Source organism: Dermacentor variabilis, chromosome 6 (assembly GCF_050947875.1).
Source record: "Dermacentor variabilis isolate Ectoservices chromosome 6, ASM5094787v1, whole genome shotgun sequence".
Taxonomy (NCBI): domain Eukaryota; kingdom Metazoa; phylum Arthropoda; class Arachnida; order Ixodida; family Ixodidae; genus Dermacentor; species Dermacentor variabilis.
This window is the reverse complement of record NC_134573.1, coordinates 15,821,471-15,834,880: the sequence shown is the minus strand read 5'-3', so window position 1 is coordinate 15,834,880 and position 13,410 is coordinate 15,821,471. Positions and strand designations below refer to the sequence as shown.

The following is a 13,410-nucleotide window of genomic DNA, read 5'->3' as shown; positions in this document are numbered from 1 at the left end:
AGTCTGACGGAGGAGCGCGTAAGTTACGGTCGTCCTGCTTAGCGCGAAGCTCGAGCGTCTTCTCAATAGTGGCCGCTTCTCTGATCCATTCGGCGAGGGCCCTCGGCGCGTTGCGAATGAGAGCGACCAAAATTTGCTCCTTGACGCCCTTCATAACGCACTGAAGCTTCTTGTCTTTAGTCATTTTGGCGTCCGCGTGGCGGAAGAGCTTTTGCATTTCTTCCGCAAAGACGGTTACGGACTCGTTTGGATGCTGCTGGCTAGTTTCGAGCAAGGCCTCAGTTCGTTCTTTGCGCAGAATACTTGCGAAAGTTGCAGATAAGTCCTTCTTGAAAGCTTCGCACGTTGTCAAGAACAGCTCCTGGTTTTGTACCGGGTTCTAGCAGAGTCTTCGAGAGAGAAGAAGACGTTACGACGTTTGTCTTCATCAGACCGCTTGTTGAAGGTTACAACTTGTTCGTAACGCTACAGCCAATCTTGTACATCCTCGCTAGTGGAGCCGCTAAAAGCGGAGGTATTCGCGGCTGCTGGACGACGAGCGGCGCAGGTGTGGTGGCAGCTTGCATTGGTGATGAGTGGTTGTTCACACTGCGACTAGTGGTGCCAAATCAGCAGGCAATCCTTGTAGTCGGCGGCTCCGGTTTCTTCCTTCTTGTCTTCTCTGGAGCTGTCTTCCGTGTGGCGAGCTCCAGATGCACTTGGGCTGGTGTCACTGCTCTGAGGCGGTGTCCGAAGCATAAGAACCTCCACCAAAATGTCACGTAGGTGACATTGAGCTACCTGGCACGCAGGCAGACAGAAAGGGACACTGCGTCGGCAGTAGACTTAAAGAGAGTTTAATGGTCGAACTTGTACACTCTAAAAACAAAGAGAGTGCTGGGCACTCTCTTTGAGGGAGTAGCGGCTTGTCCCATATTTCACTCTCTTTTCGAGAGTAGATCGACCCTCTTTGAGAGAGAGTAGGTCAACTCCTGTTGACAGAGTTTTGTTACTCCACCGCAAGGGATTGCTAGTACTCTTCCGCAGAGTGATAATACTCTTCCCACAGGGAGTGCTAGTACTCTTCCGCAGAGTGCTAATACTCTCACCGCAGTGGTAATGGCACTCCATCAGACCGAGTACTTCTACTCCCCCAAACAGAGTGCTTGTACTCTTCCCAATAGCCTCTTAGCGAAGTCCTGGCCACGCATGCAGGCAGGAAATCAGATCAAATTAGGGCCGCTGATATACCGTTCGTTCCCTAGGCGGCTCCTCAGAGTCAGTGGCCCAATTCCAAGCGGCCTTCAGAATAGGCGTGAGCAAAGTAATGCAGAATTTTAAAGTCATAGTTCCTGGCTATTTGCTGCCTACCATGAGGCGTGACTGCTCGGAATCGGCCTATGCGTATGCGTCCCGAACGCCACTGCGGAGAAAAAAAAACAATTAACATTTAATCCGCAGTTATCTTCACAAATTTCACAATCAGGAGTCACGTAATCTAATTAGAACACAATAGTCACGGGAATCACATACTTATGAAGAACCACATCCTCTATACATCACGTGGATTCGAACCCGCGTACACTCGCATCTATACAATTCAAAGCACACATCCTAACCATTACACCACAGAGCCACCACGCCCAATCATGTTCTTTTAAAGGTTATATATATACCAAATGTATTTGAGGAATCTGCTGCGGTTGGTGGAATTTCTCTGCAGTGTGCTGTGCTGTTGTGTACTGGAATACGTTGGCGTTTGCATCATTTGCATTCCTTGCTACGACTAAAGAAGGAATACAACGTAGACGACAACGTGAAAACTATTCACGGCTTGTCGTCACCCCAGGAAAATAACAAATGTGCAGTTCAGCTCACGATCGAGTGCTTTTCCAGTCCATGCATTATATGTTCTCCGAAAATACGCGGATACAAAGTATCGTGCCAACCATCCACGTATGTGAATTTAATTCGCGCGTATACTGGTGAGCATTTCTGTTTATTTTTTCCGCCAGTTCCATTCGTATGTGGTCAACTGCGACGCCAGCACCAGGCATTTCGACGTGCCTCACGCTGCCGTGTAGGCGTTCTTTTCAAGTGCATTAGTTTAGAGTTTGGTTCAGTCCGCTGTGAGCTGTTGTCCTGCTTTAGCAGCGGATCGTTAGCGTTTTGAAGAGCATGCATTCCAGCATTTGGAGACTGCTTATGCCGATAACCGCGTCACATGCATTGGCTCGCATGTTTAAATGACTAATGTGTCCACTTGTTACGCGTGCACTGCTCGTATACTGTGGCAGTGCTCGTTCTAAAAGCTTCGAAGACCATCTACACTCATACGTGTGTTCAATATATGTGCACAGGATGGACTTGCCGGCTAGTTGGTTGAACATTTTAGAAGATGAAACAGCGCAACACAAGGACGACGCAAAAACATGGACCACACCACGAAGCGCTGGTGTGGTTGACGCTTTTTTTCGTCCTGGTGTTTGCGCTGTTTCTTCTTCCACGATACACGCACACCACAGGTTCGCGAAAGTTTAGGAGCATAGGGCGTTAACTTTGTTTTCCCCGTTTCCTCTCAGTGTCAATGGCACAATGCGTTGCCCGGAATCGCGCACGCTTACCCCCATATTCAGAAATGCATCATAAATTGAAGCCCATGCTTGACTTGATCTTAATGACGCAAGTCGTGAACGCACTAAAAGAAAGGCAGTGAGCGTCTGGGGGACGTTCGCGCCAGGCGTCGTTTATATAAAGTCAAGCATGAGCTTTGTATTAAGATACATTTCTGAATACGGGAGTTAGTCATCTACTTCTCACAGAAAATGTCGAAGAAACGCCCACCCAAACCAGGCACATTCGTAAACTTAACTAGGCAATACGAAGCTCCATAGAAAAAGAGCGGTATTAAAAGCTTTCAGTATTTTTCTTTACTCCAAAATGGTTGCGCTCTCGTGGCTTCAATGTACAGAGATAGTGCAGCGTTAGCTAAAAAGCATGAATTTCCGAACTCGATGCCAAAATAAGCTTGTAAAATTATTTAGGTGCTAGAATCCAGGGTTTGTAGCAATCCTTGAAAACCCTTTATGCCTAAAATGCCATTTTCAAAGCATTGAAAACCCTGGAATTTTTAGAAGTGCTGGAAAGTCCTTAAATTTGTACACTTGGCTAGACTTAACAGACATTGCCAAGCGTTTTTTTTCCCCTTCTGTGACACTCTTCGCATGTCACAGAGAATTGTCTGTGGAGGTAATAGAAGGAAAGCGACATCCTTAAAGCTGAAATTGCAAAGGAGCTGCAGATACCAGTTTTAGGCACATGGAACTGGTGACAAATGTACTTGGAGGACCAGAAGCAGGAAGCTCAGCAGTTGAGGCATTCAAAGAAAAGCCGTGATGAGTAAATCGAGAGCTACAGACACAATAAAGGGAAATTACAAATGACTATTGCTTATTTGATGGTGAAAAGCTGAGGCAACAGATGACATCACATACACTGTCAAACCAAACAGTATTCAAAAACTGCAAATGTTGCAGGTGCAAGTAGTTAATTGTGCTATTGCTAGCGCTTTCTTGAAATGCTTCCTTGTGTGCGTTTAGTGATCGGCGGTGAAAGGCAAATTAGCAGTCTTTCAAATGTTTGAAATCAGTGAAATGCGATTTGTTTTTTCTTTTGTTTGCATTAAAGTTAACAATGTTGTTGAACAAGTTATTGCCTGTCCAAACTACTAAAAAAATCGCACGAGGTCCTTGAAGTTACTGTCGGGGCCTCGAAAGTTCCTGAAAACCATTGAATTTTTTTCTTCAATATTGCTACGAACCCAGTAGAACAACTGTCATGGAGTAAAAACCTTGGCTGAACAGGGGCTTATACGAATAGCACAGGAAGACTAGAAATGCAGTAGTAGGCATGGAGGGCCCTGAAAAAAATGTGCCACATCTCCTCGTCTGCCTTATGTTTCTACATTGACTGCCACATTTTTAATAGAAGTGCACTTCCTGTTCTACTCCAATAAACGCAACATTACCAACTCCAGTGTGGGGCAGTCCTTCAGCCAGTGCAGAACTCTTTCTGTACATCCCTGTCAGCTCTGTCATTTTTCCAGCATTGTAGTACAAGATTTGTTAAACTGGTTTCGCAGAATATGAGCAGTATACTCTTAAATTAGCTGTTTATTTGTATGCACAAGTTCAGGTCCTCAGTTTGGTTGCACGACAAATTGCCATACCTCAATAGATACAAGAAACAATTTTATTAGAGTTTAATAAAATCCAAACAGTAATAATCACAACAATATAATGACATACATTTCTTTTGGTACGTATAGAGCCCATGTCTTGGCACTGTATAAATTCAACTATACATCGCAAGTACTGTGTCCTGACCACCATTATTCACATGTGTAAAACCATCACAGCAATTCTTCAACAAATATCACAGTGATTAGTGACATACACTTTGTAACTGCTTTACATGAGCATAATGTATACAAATGGTCCCTGTGTACCTACACGACTAGTGCCACCTGAGTACTATTACTCACAGGTGTAAAACCAACAAAGCAGTTCTTTAAAAATATCACAGCGCTTAGTGACGTACATGCTGTAGCTCCCTTGTAAAAGCTTAATACAAACACGTGAGCACACAGAAAACTAGCAGTAGGCCTACGTGGAAATATCACCGCCCCAATACTAATTCACAAGTGTAAAACCGACCAAGCAGTTCTTTAAAGAATATCACAATGCTTAGTGACATACATTTTGTAACTAGCTTATATAAGCTTTATACAAACATGAGAACATACACAAAGCTATCGGTGCACCTACATAGAAGTGCGGCCATCTGAACACTATTATTTGCAAATGTAAGCTCAACAGAACAGTTCGTTATAGTGATGCACATTTTGTAACTGCCTTATACAAGCTTAGTGCAAGCACAAGAATGCGAAAAAAAATAAATTAAAAACTTGCTCTATGAATACACAAACAGATCAACACAAATGGTAAACACCGCTTTGAAGATACATGACCGTGACAAAGCGCAGTGCTGTGCCGGTTGAAACTTCCATCCACAAAAGTATTGAGCAATGCTTAAACCACATGCAATAAAGTGCCGAAAGACTGCGTCTCTAACGTACCTATTTTAATTCAAATTTCTTGAATATAGGGCTCTCTTGCAGATAAGGCATCTGATCCAACTGACCTGATTTTACACCTGCTAAATGCATACAATGCACGCAGATATAACTGGTAATAATAATTATAAAAGGCATTTAAAAACTTGATAGTATGATGAAGATGCATGACTAGAAAAGTTCTGTCCCCCTCGTACTTGTTAAAAAGGTGTAAGTACGACACGTTTTTTTTCCCCGCAATTTTTGCATTAATGGACACCCGGGAACCTCGAACCCACAAGAAAAGAAGATACTGCTGTGTTAATAGTGTTATGAATAATTTTTTGTGAAATCTTTTTACAGACAAGTTGCAGTCTCGTTTCTGGAGATTGAGCTGTATCATGCAAAGACACATGGGAGCATGGCACTATGCCATGTTCGTTTCAGTTGACTCTCTTGCCCTACAAGTCACTGCTCACTGTGACCAGTGATGGAACAGCAGTGCCTGTATCACACTTTTGTCCTATGACATCCTTACCAGAGTTGGCGGCACATAGATACCCAAATTTCGATAGTGTTGCTTTCTCAGGTGGTTGTTTTTGATTTGCTCAATATCAGTCGGCATTTCAGCTGCATCAAACTTCTTTTTTACCTCTTCAACAACAACATCAACAACAATCTTATGACACCTGTGTTGTCCTTCTAGTTGCCTACAAAGACCAGTTAATCTAGCAACAACACTGACAGTCTCTACTATCTTCTAATGGGGAAGAGGTGTGTCCCACCATGTGTTCCACATTGTTGTCGCTATGTGGGCTGGCTGTGGAGGCAACAACTGTAATATGTTTGCATATCTTAAAGTGATGCTTGTACTGTGTTATAACACCTAACTTAGTCTTGCACTTGCTGCACAAGAACACTGGCTCACAGTCATGGTGAAAAGCTTTTGTATGTTGAGCAAATGAGTTGTATGCACTACAAAAAAAGCCACAGTGATAACACACATGTTGCTCTACCAGGCCTGGTGCGGTTCCTTCTGACACTGCTGTTGATGCTGACACACTGCTGCTTGCGTCGTACACTGTTGCAGCTGCAGTAGACATGGCCGTCTCTGTATCTATTGCTGCTGTGTCACCTGTCATGGTAACTTCAGGCGGTATCGGGCTCACTTCTGCAACAGAGATGTCGTTTGCCCCTTGAGGGCTCTCGTCATCAGGGCCAATAATTTCGTAGGCATTGTCTCCTGCATCGAAGAACCAATAAGAACAGCCTGAATTAATAAACATAGCTCTAAAAAGTACGGACATCAAAACTTAACCACAAGCTTTGCACATCAGTGACAAGGCTTAATGAATAATACTTGCAGGAGGAGTTACACAACTGTGTGTGTAACATTAGAAGAGATACTCAAGAGGCACGGGAAACATGTCTTTAAAACCACAAATTTTAAAACACTGAGGAGCCAGACTAGATCACTTTATTATGCATCATCACTAAAGTATGTTTAGATATATCTGAAGGAATAATTGCTCAGGGTGGCTTAAAAGGCCCCTGAACCACTTCTCGACATTTTTTTAACATTTCAAGTAAACACGCGCATCAAAATCAGAATGCCGTCACAATTGATGATGCCAAACGCCACAGTGCTACGCACTGTGGGAGCACCACAATATGAAGAAAACGACCCCGTGCGCCTCTCTGGACCTATCCTGCACCTCCCAGTTTGTCCTGACATCACAAGGCTGTCTCTGATGATGTCACCAGTTTCCGGTGCTGTGGATTAGTCGAACGAAAGTATACGACTGCCGGCAAGGCCTGCAAGCAAATACACACTCCTTCTTCCTCGTCGCGTTGCTCGCGATGCCATTGTGGGCAGCCAACGGGGGCAAAGAACAGAAACGCCAACAGAAGGGTCTCCTTATGAGGCTCTTCAACTAGAGTCACCATACAGTTCCATTATATTGGCGAGGTCATTAGCGCCACCCCTCGCAGGACGACGGGCCTGCACGACAGCAACAGAGCTCGTTGGTGATGGCCTGTCCCGTAACATTTGGAGGTGTACTAGGCGAGGAAAAGACGATACTGTCCAGATGGCGTGTACCAGATGAAAGAGTAAAATGAGCGGGGATTACTTTTCGATAATCAAACACACGTAGCCCCACTATTACTGCACAGTTTCGAAAAATTCTCGTGGCTACATATTCGTTGCCTTAACATGTACAACTGCAACACCGCAACTAAATTTCAACATCGGTGGTTTAAGGGCCCTTTAAAGAAGACATTCACAGCTTTTTAGTGACTGTAGATTGTGTTAGCTTTTTTTCCTAACTTCTGGAAGTTAAACACTTCACTTTGGAAGCCTTGTTGCTCGCAGTACCGTTGAGGTGCTCTTAGACGCTCGTCAGCTTCAACTGCCGACACTTTCTGGCCAGCACTGTCCTCGTTGCCCTCCTTTTCTAGTTCATGCTTAAAGAGACATGCGCAATTGACTTGTGTGAGGATTGCGTGATCTTTACGCCCTTCGGAGCACACAAGGTGCATGAAGTGAATGTGTCTGGGTTGTGTCCCTTCGAAGTAGTGAATACTTAAAAAGTCGTTCGTAACAAAGGTGTATCTTGTGTACAGTGTTGTTAACGTGGCTAACATTGGAAAACCAACCAAACCATTTTGAGATGTCTCTTACAACCAAGTGTATCTTGTAATGAGATTCTACTGTACTGAATATTTTTCATCTATGGATCATCTGGGTGTACACATAGTCACAAAGACATGTTGTGTGGAATGGTGAATCAGGAAAAAGCTCGTACTCTTACTTTTTGTCCCTAACATAAGCAGCTGATAACAATATGATAAAAAAGCAGGTAATGAGGCTAGCATGGAACATAATCCCTTAGCTCTAAACAGTTTTTTGGGCCCACATCATTCCCTCATATAACATAAGGAAACAACTTGATTGCAGTAATGGCTGCATGGGATCTGAGTTGACTGAAACAAACAATACCTAAGGTTGCCCTGTGTGTAATTTTATCAGAGTGCTTTTTAGATGTCCTGCTGGCGATCCTGGCTGCACGATGTTTCTCATGCTTTTTGGCACGATCCCTTTCTTTTCCACTCCACTCTTTTTTCTGGTTTTCTCCCCTTTCCCTTCCCCCTTGCATAAATAGCACACCTGAAGTATCAAATCTGTTGAATTATTGTGTGTTTCAAACCTGTTAACATGCGGGCTTCTCTGTGGTCTGTGTTGTATTTTTGCGCTGTACAAGTCAATTCAAGATGAAAGATGGAATGTCCCTGCCTTTGGTTTAATTGCATGTGTGTGTGTGTGTATATATATATATATATATATATATATATATATATATATATATATATGTCTCTCTCATGTTGTGAAATATATGTACATTCAGGAGTGCCTGCATGCTCTTCTCTTCTGCTGCAGTGACGAAAAGGAGAGCCTTCTTATGTACCATAGTAAAACATTCACAGGTTTTCGCTGTGCCCATTACATCACTTATCATATGGATCTGTCACAATACAGAGTAGCAGTGGTCCATATTACTAGCCCATCCCAACATAACTATAAATTAGCACATACCGACATGCTGTGAAACAGCTGTTGCAAGGCTGCTGGTGCTGGCAATTTCCGCAGCACTGCAGTGGTACAGCCGAGTGCCACCTGTATAGTGACAAATGCATATGCATGTTAGCAACTCAGTAGCTGCTGATGGTTTCATAAGCTTTGCACTACACAATAAAGTAATCTAGACAACTTTGTTGGAACAAATACACATAATTAGGACACCATTTAAACACTAACACGATTAATTGCCCCCAATTTCTCATTCACTAAGGGATAATACTACTGAAACATCGGTGGAGAGCTCAGATTAACACAGCCCATAAAGGACAAGCTTTCTTTGAGGAAAACAGCTACAACAGCGGTTAGTTTTCTTGATCATTTTATGTGCTAGCTATGATTTAAATGTCATGCAGTACTATAAAATATGAAGTGCCGCATTTCTAGCAGCAGAAAGTGTCGTCAGCCTCATGGTACAACTGATTTTTGCACTGTTTGTGTCAGTGAGCCGACACATACAAAAAAAAAACCGAATTCACACATACATATACAGTGCCAAGTGCACTCCTCCTTCTGAAAACGCAGCCACCAGTTCCAATGCTGCTGAAAGGAAAGGTTATATAGAGTGCGAGACTGCATGGAACTACCACTTATGACTAAGTGTATGATCTGCTGATTGGATAGGTAGTCACATGCTATTTCTAGTCTCTTTTAGAAGAGTTACTAAAAAATGAACTAAAATCTATTCATAAGTCACGAATTTCACGCATCCACAGTTTGGTTAAATAACTTGTGAGAAAAAGACATGTTTACCCGGAATAGCAACCTTTTTTCCTGCTGCAAAACTTTCCTTTGAATTAATGAAATAACTTTACAGCGTCATAATATATTGTGTTTCTCGCAAATACTTGCCGGCAGTGGCGAGTTACAGTGTTTATATCTGACTCATTGGGCGACAATACTGCCAAACACAAATGTTTCACGAACACGAGAACACGTCCCTCACAGAGAACAGCAACCATATATGCCTCTGTGAGACATGGTCGCACCTTTGTGGTCAAAATGTACATTAGAACGACACCACCATCTCATTAAAAACAAAGCCTCAGTACAAAGCAGCAGCCAACAGCATAATGTGAAATTGCAACTGATGTCCACTTACTGGTGGCCTGTGTTTGAGTCACTTCTGGCAGTTGACTGGGTGCTGAGAAATGCACGTCCTGGGTTGTCCCTACAAAACATACAGGGTTATGTCAAATGTTGAAAATATATATACACCGGCATTTCATAAGTTGCAAAACAAATGAGTAAACTAATAAACAACTGTAATGTAAACAGTTGGTAAGATAGGCTGTCAACTGGTAATGCATTACGCGAAAAACCTAATGCATAGGAAAGACTATATGTATACACACGAAGCTGACACACAATTTAATTCGCTCTAGGTTTTTCCGTGCAGTATATTCAAATTATTATGTCTCGTGGTTAGAGCAAAATTAGAGTAAATTACGCACTAAATTATGTACCCTGGAAAACTTTTCTTCCATATGCACCTGTGCACGCTTCAAATTAGTAGCGTTGTAAAATTTACCTGCATGGCATTTAACATAGTTGCTGAACACGGATTTCCTTTGCCCTGTGTCGTGTACAGTGAGCTACATATATCTGCCGCCCCCCCCCCCCCTTTTTGTACTAGCCATACTGCGTGCCACTGCACCTATACGCCCGTCAATAAACCTCACGACACAGAAATAAAAAGAAAGCACCAATCACCCCCCCCCCCCCCCGATGCCTGCATGTTGTAGTGGGCCTAACCTAACCAAGCATGGGCTGTTGCTTTATATAGTAAACACAGGCACCGTGCTCATTGCAAGTATGTATCATGTCACTAAGCAAATATGCAATTTCAATGTACCACTATTTTTTTATCACATGGATGTATCTGTTGAGAGGCAAGACAAAAAGCAGTCACTTCTCAGAACTAATCAGCTTTTTTAAAACACATTTCTAACTTTTCAATGACACTTGCTGCTATGTGTTTGTCTCCAGAGAGCATACTTGATTTGACTTTCCAATCAGAGACATTACATAAATATACCATGTTAAGATGACTGCCTGGAGCACGTGAGAATTTTCATCTTCGTGCAACATACTGTATCTTGATTTTGTTGACATTTCGTCAAATGGTACACCAAATATACCCACATACTAGTTTTTTTGTCCAAATTGCATGCCAATGTATTCTGATTTTTTGGCATTGGCTCCTCTGCACTACGTGAAGTCGCGCTGCACTGGCTCTTTCACATCCTCGTGTCCTTGCAGCTGCCTTCTTGCGTTATATAAAGCAGGTGCCTGAAAAATATCGCATGCAAAAGTCAACACAAGGACATGGTGCAAAACAACATCAAGACAGTCAAGGCCATGGCAATAAAAGGAAGTCTTAGCTATTAGTCTTCCTAGTGAAATGCATGCAAACTATAAGTTCACTGCGGCCTGCATGTAAGCTTACTAAAAGGCATGAACTTATTTTCATGTATGAGGTGCGCAATGGAGTTTATTTTTGACAGACCCGACTACTGCTGCAGTTTGAAATCTAGCATTTTAGATTCTTGAAGGGATGTAAAAGTTCCAGTTAAACTGCAGTTATTAGTTTATTACACCAACCTATTGTTCTGTGTACGACAGACTGGTAACACGGAATTAAAGCAACATTTTATTTTGATATTTTATTTCTCTACTAAAAATATTCAAGCGATAAACACATTTTGATCTACCATGCAATAGCAAAATGCACACATTACGGTTGTAACCCCCAGAGGAAGGCTGATTTAGCTGTTCATATGACATAACTCTGACACGCCAACTCATATTAGCAAGTGCACAGGCATGCCCAAAACAATAAGCGTACGCAAAGCACCCGTGCAATTGTAATTCCACACAGCAGCCGTTATATTCGATGCCGATGCATAACTAGCTGCTCGACAATTCACCGAGTTGGTAGACTTAAGCATCCTTTCAGTTTCGCACCGTGCTCGAAAACAGCAACCGGAGACAAAACCAGACCTATAATCACACCATTTCAATACATGAGCAAAAACAGTTCAGTCTTAGGGATAAACACTGAGAGCGATTTAGTGCGCGACGGCGACGAGCGACAAAACGGGCCGTCGCTTGAACAGATGGCTCGGTTCTGGAAATCTAGAAATCTTCGCTCGTCGCCCGGAAGTGCTATGAGCGACTAGCCAATAGCGCGAAGCCGGAACATCGCTCAAATACTACCGATTGTCGCGCGGAACGAGCAAATGATTCAATTTTTATGCGTGCAAGGATAAGAACCTACTGCAAGGCCTCCGGAAATATTTTATGCTACTTTTTATGGTAAAATAAATCAACGTAAATTACTAAAGCACGCGTCACGCGTGATTGCAGCCCTCATGCCGGCAACACCGCGGAGGCGTCGCTCAAAATCGTCGCTCACACGGAGTACGACTTGTAGGCGACGAGCGAACGCGACAGCCATCTCCATCGCGTCGCTTGTAGCTGCCGCGCGCAAGATCGCTTATATGGGGTTTATACTTTTTTTCAGCATAAAACATGGATTCCTCATGCGTTTTCAGTAAGTTCAAGATAACGCGCCCAACTGACCTCTTGCAGCATGCAGCTGAATGCCTGCGGCAAAGTTTCTAACTAGCACTGGTGCTGCACGTAACTTCAGTGGTCGCAGATTCCCCCTGCGCGAGACACCGTCAAGCGCGCGGTTTATTTATAAAAAAAAGCATGCTGCCAGCAAAATGACGGCTTCTGTTATGTGATTCCTTAGTTCAACAGCGTTCCGTACACAGTAGACTGCCAAACTAAATAAATTCAAACACACAAAACGCACGCTAATCACGCTCCGCATAGGCTCGGAATCACGGGCTGGTGAACGAACCATTTTAAGCGTCCTCTCGCCTGGCGTCTTATTGAACATACCATAGTTCTGGCAGCGTTTGCAATTTTTAAAGCTCTTACGGGCAACGGCAAAGTGATAAAATCACATGCAGTTATCGCGACGACTGGGTTTTTCGATCGACATCGAGAGACACAGCGCGTATGCCTAGTCCTTTGTCAATCGCGTCGGCTAAGCGCAGCGACGACTTCCTGGCGATAGCATGACATATACGGAGAATGTGCACCTAAGTTAGAATTCACTTACCGTGGAGGATTTGTTGTTCTATCCAAGGCATGACGAACGACTGTCGTGTTTTCGTAGCGACGCGAGATGGCTGCTGACACACGATCTCCCTTGGCTGGCCTTCGTTGCTCGCCGGACGGATCAGCTTTCTCCGGTGCTGTGTTGTTCCGCGATCTTGAGCGCGCGCGCGCGCGCGGTGGAGCAACTCCGAGTGAAAAAGTAGAGCACTCGCTACGCGTTCCTTTGAACTGCGGCGGCCTGTCCTCTTAGAAGCAAAACGATGTGTTCTTTGCTCAGCGTGCATGATTGATACATTGCCATGTTCGGGGCCAGCCACCTACACTTGAAGCAGATGATTACGCTACGTTTTGTCGTCTATTGCCGCAAAAGTAGGAGGGTCATTCTACTCTCTCTCTCTGAAGGGGAGAGTGAAAAGCACGTTTCACTCTCTCCTTGGTGACAGAGTGAACAATGCATTTCACTCTCCTCGACATTTTGCGAGAGTAAAACGACGCTTTGAAGAGTGAACCGGCCGCTTCACTCCTGCGATACCCTTCCTAGTTTTTA

The 13,410-nt window shown here is 43.6% G+C and overlaps 1 protein-coding gene across 2 annotated transcripts; it reads right to left on the bottom strand.

Annotated features, from left to right (window-relative positions):
- Positions 1–4,208: 4,208 nt before the first annotated feature.
- Positions 4,209–13,410, bottom strand: LOC142584653 (uncharacterized). Of its 2 annotated transcripts, XM_075694802.1 has the most exons (5): positions 12,865–13,410; positions 10,879–11,021; positions 9,832–9,900; positions 8,688–8,768; positions 4,209–6,335 (listed from the first exon to the last, which is right to left on the bottom strand). In XM_075694802.1, the coding sequence occupies exons 2-5, from the start codon at positions 10,925–10,927 to the stop codon at positions 5,821–5,823; spliced, it is 714 nt and encodes a 237-aa protein (XP_075550917.1). In that variant the 5' UTR covers positions 10,928–11,021; positions 12,865–13,410; the 3' UTR covers positions 4,209–5,820. The 2 variants fall into 2 exon arrangements, with proteins under 2 accessions (XP_075550917.1, XP_075550916.1); XM_075694801.1 differs by having other exon boundaries at positions 10,879–13,410.